At 44.6% G+C, this 12307-nt stretch overlaps 1 protein-coding gene across 2 annotated transcripts in view; it reads right to left on the reverse strand.

Annotated features, from left to right (window-relative positions):
• Window positions 1-1256: 1256 nt before the first annotated feature.
• Window positions 1257-12307, reverse strand: part of edaradd (EDAR-associated death domain) — a 28031-nt gene continuing 16980 nt past the window's right edge. Inside the window, exons 2-6 of one of the 2 annotated variants that reach the window (XM_084021677.1) lie at window positions 10805-10863; window positions 10413-10455; window positions 9789-9859; window positions 3030-3078; window positions 1257-2603 (exon numbers count right to left, since the gene is read on the reverse strand). In XM_084021677.1, coding sequence (XP_083877803.1) covers window positions 2215-2603; window positions 3030-3078; window positions 9789-9859; window positions 10413-10455; window positions 10805-10863 — 611 coding nt within the window. In that variant the 3' untranslated portion in view covers window positions 1257-2214. Of the gene's footprint in view, window positions 2604-3029; window positions 3079-9788; window positions 9863-10412; window positions 10456-10804; window positions 10864-12307 lie in introns of both variants that reach the window. The other variant, XM_084021676.1, reaches the window with a different exon arrangement.

A 12307-nucleotide genomic window follows, 5' to 3' on the forward strand; every position in this document is an offset into this window, starting at 1 on the left:
CCCTTCAGTTAGCATCTAATTACATAGTTCTTTCAAGAAACCTTTTGGAAATTATTTGGAAGTTAAGAAGCTGTAATAATATATTGTTGTTGATAATAACATAAAGACAGATTGTAATATAATTTCTTATTAAAAACAAAATTCCTGTTGACATCCCATTCTTAACCCATAGGGTTTAATACGACATCGATCCACCCTTTGCAGCTATAAGAGCTTCAACTCTTCTGGGAAGGCTTCCCACAAGGTTTAGGGACTTTTTGACCATTCTTCCAGAAGTGTATTTGTGAGGTCACACACTGATGTTGGAGGGAAGGCCTGGCTCTCAGTCTCCACTCTAATTCATCCGAAAGGTGTTCTATCGGGTTGAGGTCAGGACTCTGTGCAGGCCAGTCAAGTTCATCCACACCAAACTCTCTCCTCCATGTCTTTATGGACCTTGCTTTGTGCACTGGTGCACAGTCATGTTGGAACAGGAAGGGGTCATCCCCAAACTGTTCCACAAAGTTGGGAGCATGGAATTGTCCAACATCTCTTGGTATGCTGAAGCATTCAGAGTTCCTTTCACTGGAACTAAAGGGCCAAGCCCAGCTCCTGAAAAACACCCCCACACCATAATCCCCCTCCACCAAACTTTACACGTGGCACAATGCAGTCAGACAAGTACTGTTGTCCTGGCAAGCGCCAAACCCAGACTCGTCCATCAGATTACCAGATGGAGAAGCGTGATTGGTCACTCCAGAGAAGGCGTCTCCACTGCTTTAGAGTCCAGTGGCGGCGTGCTTTACACAACTGCATCCGACGCTTTGCATTGCACTTGCTGATGTATGGCTTGGATGCAGCTGATTGCCATGGAAACCCATTCCATGAAGCTCTCTACACTGTTCTTGAGCTAATCTGAAGGCCACATGAAGTTTGGAGGTCTGTAGTGATTGACTGCAGAAAGTTGGTGACCTCTGTGCACTATGTGCCTCAGCATCCGCTGACCCCGCTCCGTCATTTTACGTGGTCTACCACTTTTTGGCTGAGTTGCTGTCGTTCCCAATCACTTCCACTTTGTTCTAATCCCACTGACAGTTGACTGTGGAATATTTAGGAGTGAGGACATTTCATGACTGGACTTGTTGCACAGGTGGCACCCTATCAAAGTACCACGCTGGAATTCACTGAGCTTCTGAGAGCGACCCATTCTTTCACACGTTTGTAGAAACAGTCTGCATGCATCGGTGCTTGCTTTTATACACCTGTGGCCATGGAAGTGATTCACCTGATTTCAATTATTTGGAAGTGAATACTTTTGTCAATATAGTGTATCTGGATAGTTAGCAAGTTAGGTAGTGAGTTAGCTAGCTAGCTTGCTTTCTGTAACCAGTGTAGCATTAATTAATGGCTGAAATAACAAGATAGCTAACTATCCAACTATCTGTTTGTTAGTTAGCTAGCTTGCTAATTTCACTGCTGTAATATTGCACTTGTTACAGAAAATGAGCTGAACAGAGTTATCACTCATCTGACAATAGCCTATCAATGTTGTTTCCTTCAGTGTCACTGAGTTAACTAAATTGTTAAGTTTGATTTATTAATTCTGTCTCTGTGCTTCCTGATGTTATTCCACTGCTTTTCTCTACTACAAAACATCGCCTCAGTGATTCACCGTAGATATAAAAATGTCCTCCTCTGCTACGCTGATTGGAATGGGAATGTCCATTTTACTTCTGTTTTATTTCTACGGCTAAGATATTTCACTGGATCAGTGAAAACTTTGAGCTGCTGGTCACTGTAGGAAAAGTTAAGTGATCACCAAAGTCATAGGATTCATGCTCTGGGGACCATGAATCACAAGGAAGGCCTTTATTGATCCCCAGAGGGGAAATTCAGGTAGTTAAAACCATAACTGTTTGTACAAAATAACTTGAGCTAGTTCATTTTGAATCAAAGTGGTGGAACAACTGACAAAACAACAGACCGATTGGCTGTAAGACAAGACAACATTGCCATCCACAGAGTCACGCCGCCACTTAAGTAGAAAGTCTTGTAAGTAAGATCCTGTGCTACCTGAAGCACCCAGTGATCATGACATTGTCTACAGTACGTTTTAGGCTCTATCTCTTTAAGAACACTCGCTGAAGTTATTAATGATAAAAAGCTTATGAAGAAGAAGAAATCCCTAACAAGTACAGCCCTGACAGAAGAAAACTAGACAGAGACTCAAACTGGTTAATTTGTCTGTTGCCAGCGTGACGGCCAGTCCTTCTCTATCCAGCCCTGCAGCAGTCGCAGCACATCAATGCGCTCGTAGATGCGGCAAAGTTCGCCGAGCTCAGTGACCATCTTCTGGTTGTAGCGCAGCAGGAACTCCTGGGTGGGGCTGTGGGACAAGGAGCCCTGGGTCCGGTGCTCTAGCAGGGTCAGTTCATCGTAGCTCATTCCCCAGCGACTTGCAAAGTTCTTCCAGTTTTTGATGGTGCAGTGGTTTGGATCCAGCTTGAGCCGCAATAAGTCCAGGAGGTCCTTGTCGTTCATAAGGTCACTTATCTTGGGAGGAGGGGCTAGGCAGCAGCACTTTTCACAGGGGCTGCTGAGTATCTGCAGTTCTTTGGGGTAGTCTGAGATCAGAGATGGACAAAGACGAGTCAGCTCAAATATTAAGCCCACAGTATATTGAAATTTAAAATGGAATAAATATCTCAACTGAAGTTGAATTGACTTTTTAATGCATGTTTTCAGTCACTTCGATGATCTGCCTCCTGATGGCCATATCACGTGGTGGTCTACGGTGCCCACCAACTCGCCCTACTCCCCACCTGTCCCTATTGTCACCTGTCAGATAACTATTCTCACTGAAAATGTGTAATTTGCTGTCACATCAATAATGGTATCTTCCTTTTTAGATGCGACCGGTCAATTGGGGCAAATGGCAGCAGAAAACTTCTTCTGCTAACATGCTAGTGTTGCTAAGCCGTTTCAGGTTAAAAATCTTTTTTCATGCAGTCAGGATTTTGCACTTATTATAATATTATAAGAATGGATACCTGGTGAAGTAGATGTTGGGCAGGTGCAATCTTCATCATCTTGAACTGGCTACAACACAGAGAAACACAATGCATTACAACTAGTTATATCACATCCAGTGTATGTCTGCAACAGGAAGACAACCATTCTCCTCTCACACCTTATGCTCTTCCACATCAGCAGATTATACGCTACTTTATATGATAATATAAACATATGTCACTTAATAAAACATAATTAACCATTGCCTCTAGTGTGGACCCTCATTGATTTACAACATCGTTCCTAAAGTATGTGCAGCAGCACTCTGGGGTGCCTGGAAGGTAGACTGAGGGTGCTGCAGGATTTTTCGTAGCATTGATCATTTATTGTAAATTTTTATAATGTTTGAATATGTTGAAATAAATATAAAAACACAGTACACACAGTATTTAATAGAAAAAGTGAAGCCAAGTTGAAGTCCCTAAGACCTGTCATTTCCCTAATGGCCACCAGGGGGCGACTCCTCTCTGATTGTATGAGAAAATGGCCCTTCTTCCCACTTGATTTTCTATCGCAGAAAGGAGTTCATGGTCTCAATAACTACTTTCAAGCCTTTTTGAATACAGCCGGAACTGTAGATTCAAATAGAGCATAAATCTGGCATAAAACAGACACTTTGCCACAATGAATCCTTAACATTCTCACGCAATGACAAACAAATACATAACTGATAACTTTGTGACTTGAAGGGACTTTATTATATCTGTGATCCAGATCACAAGCCAGACCACAGCTGTCTCAGTCTAACTCAGGGGTGTCCAATTGTATCCAAGAAGAGCCAGGTCCAGGTCTAAAGGAGCTCTGAAAGGAAGCATTGGAGCTTTCCTTTGGATTTAGAGAATTCCAATGGCTCTTATCATTGTGGCCACTTGTTTACTTCCGGGTCACTTCTTCTTCTCACCCGATCTCTAAGGGAGACGCCAGCCACCCTCCTGAGGAAACTCATTTCAGCTGCTTTTACCAGCAATCTAGTTCTTTTGGTCATGACCCATCCCTCATGACCATAGGCGAGGGTAGGAGCGAAGACCTCCGGCTCAGCTCTCATTTCGTGCAGTACAGCGAATGCAATACCATCCCCGCTGCTCCGATGCTCCGGCCAATCTCACCTTCCATTGTACCCTCACTCGTGAACAAGACCCTGAGGTACTTGAACTCCTTCACTTGGGGTAAGGACTCATTCCCTACCCGGAACAGGCAATCCACTGGTTTCCTGCTGAGAACCATGGCTTCAGATTTAGAGGTGCTGATCCTCATCCTGACCGCTTCTCATTCAGCTGCGAACCGATCCAGTGAGTGCTGGAGGTCACAGACCGATGATGCCAGCAGGACCACATCATTTGCAAAAAACAGTGATGAGATCTGCACCACACTGCAAACCCTCCTCCCCCCACTATGCCTTGATATCCTGTCCACGAATATCACAAACAGGATTGGTGACAAAGCGCAGCCCTGGCGGATGCCAACCCGCACTGAACATACAATCGACTTACTGCTGAGTACCCAAACACAGCTCTCGCTTTGAGTACAGAGATTGGATGGCCCTAAGAAGTGACCCCCTCACTTCATAATCATGCAGCACCTCCCACAAAATATCCCGGGGCACACGGTCATACGCCTTCTCCAAGTCCACAAAACATGTGTAGACTGGATGGGCATATTCACAGGCCCCCTCCAGGATCCTCGCAAGAGTAAAGAGCTACCCCGTTGTTCCACGGCCAGGATGGAACCTGCATTGTTCCTCTTCAATCAGAGGTTCGTCTATCGGCTGAACTCTTCTTTCCAGCACCTTGGAGTAGACTTTACCAGGGAGGCTGAGTAGTGCGATACCCCTGTAGTTGGTTCCCCACCACCACCCCAGTCTGCCACTCCTTAGGCACTGTCCCCGACTTCGACGCAATGTTGAAGAGACATGTCATCCAAGACAGCCCCTCCACCAAGAAAGTCTTCAGCATTTCTGGACAGATCAATCCCCGGGGCTTTGCCACTGAGGAGTTGTTTGACTACCTCAGTGACTTCCATCAGGGAAATTGACGATGATCCTCCATTAGCTTTCAACTTTTCCTCTACAACAGAGGGCGTATCAGTCGGATTCAGGAGTTCCTCAAAGTGCTCCTTCCACTGCCCGATTACCTCCTCAGTTGAGGTCAACAGTGTCCCATCCTTACTGCTTTTCCAGAAGCACCTTGGTGCCAACCAAAGTCCTTCTCCATGGCTACTTCGAACTCCTCCCACACCCGCTGCTTTGCCTCCCTCACGGCAGAAGCTGCAGCCCCAAGGGCCTGTTGGTACCTTGCAACCACCTCTGGAGCCTTCCGAGATAACATATCCCGGAATAACTCCTTCTTTAGTTGGACGGCTTCCCTGACCACCGGTGTCCACCACGGCGTTCGAGGGTTACCGCCCCTTGAGGCACCGAAGACCTTTAGACCACAGCTCACTGCCGCAGCTTCAGCAATGGAAGCTTTGAACATCGCCCACTCAGGTTCAATGCCCCCAACCTCCAAACCTCAAAGTTGAAGATCATTCGGACAGGGGGCTCCTCCAGCCGTTCCCAGTTCACCCGCACTACTCGTTCACGCACTTGCACTTGCACTCGCACCTGCTCCCTTGACCCGATTCCCTCCCCTCTTCTCCAAGACATCTCACACAACATCTTGCCATTCCTCACCACCCTGACCAACTCCTCCCTCACCTCAGGTGTCATTCCAGTGGCTTTTAAGACTGCTACAGTGAAGCCCCTCCTTAAAAAACCCACCCTAGATGCTGCTGACATCCAAAGCTACAGACCTGTATATCTTCTTTCATTCCTCTCTAAAACCTTGGAACGTGCTGCCTACAACCAACTGTCATCCTATCTCTCGCAGAACAACCTCCTTGACCCTAATCAATCAGGATTCAGGACTGCTCACTCCACCGAGACGGCCCTCCTCACAGGACTGAGTCCCTGTGAGATGCCAGAGCCTCATCCCACTCCTCCGTTCTCATTCTCCTCGACCTATCTGCTGCATTCGACACAGTCAACCACCAAATTCTCCTCTCCACCCTGGCTGAACTTGGCATAACTGACTCTGCTCTCACCTGGTTTACATCATACCTGACAAATGGCACCTTTCAGGTCACATGGAATGGCTCTATGTCCAAACCCTGTTCTCTGGACACGGGTGTCCCTCAAGGCTCAGTATTAGCACCACTTCTGTTCTCACTCTACACCAGATCACTAGGTTGAACTAGGCTGAATAAAACCGAACTCCTCTTCATCCCAGGGAAAGACTGCCCTCGCATGGACCTGTCGGTCACTGTCGAGGGCATCACAGTATTGCCGTCGTCAACTGCGAGGAACCTGGGTGTAATCCTCGATGACCAACTATCCTGCACCCCCAACATCACTGCTGTGGCCCGATCCTGCAGATTTGCCCTCTACAATATCTGCAGGATTTGGCCCTTCCTCACAAAGGATGCAACGCAACTCCTGGTCCAAGCACTGGTCATCTCCCGCCTTGACTACTGCAACTCTCTCCTGGCTGGACTCCCGGCCTCTGCAACTAAACCATTGCATGCAATGTATCTAGAATACTGCAGCACGCCTTGCCTTTAATCTACCCAAATTCTCCCATGTGACCCCCCTCCTCCGTGACCTCCACTGCCTTCTTCTTGTAGCACGCATCCAATTCAAGACGATGGCAATGGCCTTCAGGGCCATCAATGGAATGGCACCCGTCTACCTTCAAACACTGGTCAAACCACATGCTCCGAGGCGAGCACTTCGCTCCTCTACTTCAGATGGCCGGCTAGTACCACCATCGCTGAAATCAAACAAATGTCGCTCAGCAAAGTCCAGACTCTTCTCTGTTCTGGCACCTCAGTGGTGGAACGAACTCCTGACCAATGTCAGGACAGCAGAGTCATTTGCCATCTTCCAAAAAAGGCTCAAGACTCACCTGTTCAGACTTCACCTCGACTACATAGCATGACCCACTAACACCCCCCCCCCCCCAAAAAAAAACCCTTACCCATAGCACTTTGATCAAAGCACTGTTGCTTTTAAGGTATGTTTTGCTGAACAGATTGCTACTTTACTCAGACAAGGATCTAACACTTGTTCTATTTTTAGCTCTTACTTTATCAGCAATGATATGTTGTGGTTTCTTTGTTTCCTTCTTTTGACAAATGTAGTTATTGTAAGTCGCTTCGGACAAAAGCTAAATGACCTAAATGTAAATGTAAACTACTCGTTTGGGCTTACCAGGTTTCTCCCACCCTCTGACCCAACTCACCACCAGATGGTGATCAGTTGACTGCTCCGTCCCTCTCTTCATCCGAGTGTCCAAAAACATGCAGCCTCAGATCAGACGAAACAATCACAAAATCGATCATTGATCTTCGACCTAGGGTGCTCTGGTACCACGTACACTTACGAGCTTCCTTATGTTCCATGACTAGTACAGAAGTCCAGTTCGTTCGGGTTTAGATCAGGGAGGCCGTTCCTCCCAATCACTGCTCCAGGTATCGCTATCGTTGCCAAATTGCACGTTGAAGTCTCCCAGCAGAACTATGGAGTCCCCTACTGGAGCCCCATGCAGGACTCCAATCAGGGTCTCCAAGAAGGCCCGAATACTCCAAACTGCTGTTTAGTGCATATGCACAAACAACAGTCAGAGTGGATTTGTGAGTAAATTTCACCTAATTTCACGTTTCCGTCCTTGTATTTCTCTCTGTAGGAGCTTTAGAAGAGCACTTGATCGTGCTGCAATGGGGCAACACCTCCCTGCCGAGTAAATATCCAATGTCCTGGAAGCAGGACGGCTGAGCAGGTAACACCGTCAGTTAAAAACAGTTTCTCTCGTTGATACTTCCAACAAGCCGATTCTACCAGTGCAGAAAACACAAGAACACAAGTGCAGTGGGACGTTTATTGCTAAAGATTCAGTCACCCAATCAAAACGCTCGAGCCGCGCTACACTTTTCAGCACTAACTTAATTCTCCACAACTATAAAACAACAGAAAGGCATCGATGTGGAACTGGCTAAAGCACAGAGCCGAGCACTGATCCGGATAGTTGGAGCTCTAACACAGTTATCTCACTGTGACGGTCCGCTATATGTTGAGTGGAGATGAAGAGCAGTACTCCAAACTGTCCCCTGTATGAATGTCATATATAGGCTACTGAAGTACGGATCTTTTTATTTAAATCGGTGACTTTATGTTTACAGGTATATTTTTTTTAAAACAGTGACCTTATATTTTAAATATTTTTTGAATATATATTTTCTCCTTGCACACAAAATGTGTACCGAAACAGAACCGAAATATATATAAAAAGAAAAATACTTTCTTTTTTGTGGCAGGTGCACTTTTCCTTTTATATAGGTTATGTGCTTCAAACTGTGGACAAGATGCACTTTCACTGGCTTCTGTCAGTTAAACATGTCTCAACGAAAGCCACGTTGCACTCTACGGTAGATCAAGGCCAGACAGCGAGCCAAGACAGAACGCTGCAGGGAGGTATACGTTCTACCAGTGGTGATTGGACACACTGCAAAGGATAAACTCTTTTTAATTCACACTGCTAACCTTTCCTGCATGTGTATTATCAACAATGGTGTCTTGGAGAAAGCTGCATGGCAAAAATGTCATTAACACTGTGTCTGCCTTCTGAGTTCCTGCTCTGTTATTTACAATATTCACAGCTGCACCTCAAGCTCAGTGGGACAAAACCACATCCTGTGTATTCACAGCCTAAATTAGAAAGTAGTCAGAGTGTGAACCACTGCCAAGGTAGAGAAGAGCTCTCCAAATTTGCTTGTTTCAGATATGCATCTAGGAACACAACACAGATGGCTAGTGATGTGATGTACAATCAAATATGGCGAAGGCATAAAAACTAACCATATAGAAAGAAAAAGAAGAAGCCATAAGAGCAGAGCTACTCTCATAAAAAGTTGAAAGCATATACTGTAATTAAGAAGTGGATGTAGTCATCATGATGTCACCTATTGGTTTGTGGAATACAGTTTTGAAGCATCGAGTTCGGCATTTTGGCCATAACCATCTTGGATTTTTGCAATCAGTATTTGGACTGCGAAGGAGTAAACAAAGTTAGCCTCCATAACAGGTTACCTTTACAGCTCAGTGTTAAAGTCATCTTAGTAGCTAACTGCATTGGTAGCGTGTTAGCGACCTGTCAATCAGCAGGTAAGCCCCGCCCCCTAAAGCATCCCCTGCTTTCTGTACTAAATGAACATCATGCTGTATTGAAGAAGACTTGAAACTAGAGATTGAGACCATAAACTCATGGAAATTATATTTTCTGCCAAATTCACTTTTCTGTTTCTTATATAACAAACAACCATGCAAACATTTTTCAGATTCATTTAAATATCCTATGTCCCAAATTTGGGGAGGAACATTTGTTGGAGAATTTATGTGAAAATGTGACAGTTTACAATAAAAGAAAGTATTGCATCTTTGAAGGTTAAACTGTGTGACAGTTTAGGGACAGGGACAGTGTGAATTATTTGACGTATCTTCTCAACCAAAAAACTCAACTGGATACTTTAGGACAATACGCAGTTCTTTTACAGAATAACCACAGAGAAATATGAGAAGAGAAACGATTTGCGAGTCACATCATTCTGTATAGTACATTTGTTTGTGATATCTATGACACTGACACAATTGAGTCTCTGTGAAAGATGATGATAGGATGATGTTGTTTGAAACAGGTGGTAATACTGACCTGTCGTATTCTGTCTGAGGAGGGGCTCAGGTATCCAGAGGGCATGGAGCTCAGGTGAAGTGTCACAGCATCTGCTGGAGACACAATACCCACTTCAGTGTTTCCTAATAAACACCACTGCAGGAATACTAATAAACTGTTTGCACAATAAGACAAGTTAAAATGTACAGTAACAGAAGTGAAAATGTCATGTAAATCCTCAAATTGAGGCGAGGCTGAAGTTGTCCATTCCCAGCTCCTTTGTTTGTGAAATATCACAAATATCATGTTTCTAATTATAGTATACAGAAGTCTGCACAGGGAAGAGGTTGGGGTTGATGGATGGGTCACTAAGCCAATGTTTACTTATTTTGATAAGTATGGTGGTGTAGTGGGTAGCACTGTCGAGTTTGCATGTTCTCCCCGTGTGAGCGTTGGTTTTCTCCGGGTTCTCCGGCTTCCTCCCACAGTCCAAAGATAGGATATGTTAATTGATGATTCTAAGTTGCCCGTAGGTGTGAATGTGAATGGTTTTCTGTCTCTACATGTCAGCCCTGTGATAGTTTCTGACTGGTTTCCTGTCTCTATACACAGATAGATTAACACCATGTATGAATGCTGTGACCCTTTGACTCCCTTATTTACCGTTAGGATCCGTCACCTGCACTGGATAGTTGGCCTCCAGGGACTGTGGGAGAGACAAGATAAAATTAGAATGAAAATGAATCAGACGGCTGTAAACTTTCCATTCAGTTTATAACACTGAGGCAACATTTCACATAGTGGTCTGTGACTGTGTGTGGAGGACTCTCTCTTTGTGTGCTAAGACATGGAACAGCCTGCTGCAACCTGTCCTCCAATGAGCCCTTGGGTGCTACCAATCACAGCAGTGCGTTCAGTTATGGTACATTTCTTTAGAAGATTACTGACATTCTGAGGAGGAACAATGAGAAATCAGTGCAAAGCAAACTGAACAGAAGACAAGTCAAGGTAATAAGACAGTTAATGGGAGAAAAGAATAAACAAAAGGTGCTTACAAATTCTGCCACAAAGCTGGTGGTGTCTGTGTCCTCCACAGGTTCAGAACTGCTTCTGTCTGTTACAAAAGAGGATAGCAGTATTGATCACCAATCGATCAGCTGCAGAGATGCACAGGAAAGCCACATCCTCCAGCCAACGAGGACATTCTGCTGCTGAGTATGACGTAGTTCGGACATGTTAACGTAGGCAGTCAAAGTGGGTAGTCATGACACATTAATAAGAGGCAAACTGTCTTTGGGAAGGGCAGGAAGACTTTGAGATGATATCCCTTCATGTCATGAGCCTACTTTCAGGTGAGCTACATCAGTCTTGCCAAATAACCATGTGAAGTGTAGGTTTAGGTGTGTCTATCCTGCAAAAGAAAAACAGCTTTTAGTGCTTGAAAGCTTCTCCCAAACAATGACATTAGTGTTCAGCACTGAAAAAGAATATTTCTAACAAGCACATTCACGGATGAGTTGGGAGAGCAGCACAAAGGCAGCTTTTTAGCTCCACGGAATACCTGAACAGGGCCATGTGGGCCTCCATCACTCTACGTCACTGCAAAGCCATTGTAATAAAGACCTCAGCTGGCCTTTCTTGGGTTACACTCTATGACGATGAAACTGAAATGTGCATGAGGGACTAGAATTAGGATTAAGTGATCAGGTGCGGACTGTTTCCTTCATACAGCTTTCAAGGTGTTTCACTTGAGAGAGCAGTCGTGTGTAGGTCCACAGAGGCCGTGTTACCGGCCTGGATATCAGCTGAATGCTTTGTTAGAACTAGTCATATACTTTTGGTCCTTATTAACTATTTTCCAAAGGAATACACATAATAAAGAATAAATAACAACAAGGCATTCACTTTTATACAATTCAAATACAAAGCAAATTCTCACCTTGTGTTACTTGCGCAAGTTTGTCCACATGTCTACTGTCATGTAGACACCAACAAGATTTCATCAATCATGCCTGACATAACCACTATTGCTGCTTGTACATGTCATATCATAACAAATGTTATCTCAGAATGGAGTTTGGTCTTAATTGTAGAAAATAACACTGCAAATAGCATTGTATTTTTATGATTATGTTCGTATAATGTATAAATTTGACCCCGTCTAGGGTCCAAGTTGATTTTGACATTGACATTACATTGCGAGTGGTCAAGCGCCTTCACCCAGTTTGCAGAGCTCTGATGACATAAAAAATGGCATAAAACCACTCTCCTGATCAATCACAAAACTCAATAAAGAAACTTCTTTGATATGGCGATCTACTGAAAGGAGCAATGATGCAAATCCCGAAGTAGGTAAGTAACTTGAATAATTCGATTACAAAAATAGAAAATTGGCATGGTTCGGCCGTGTTCACACTACACCTTTCCATTGACGGACCTCATTGACTTTGTGTGCATGGGCTTGCGTCACATTATGCCAAAATGAATTGTGGGTCCCCTCCGCATCCCTTGCTTCGCTCACGTGAAAAAAAACAAAAGTTGAGAAAACATAACATAAC

This window comes from Eutrigla gurnardus, assembly GCF_963514095.1.
Source record: "Eutrigla gurnardus genome assembly, chromosome: 11".
Taxonomy (NCBI): domain Eukaryota; kingdom Metazoa; phylum Chordata; class Actinopteri; order Perciformes; family Triglidae; genus Eutrigla; species Eutrigla gurnardus.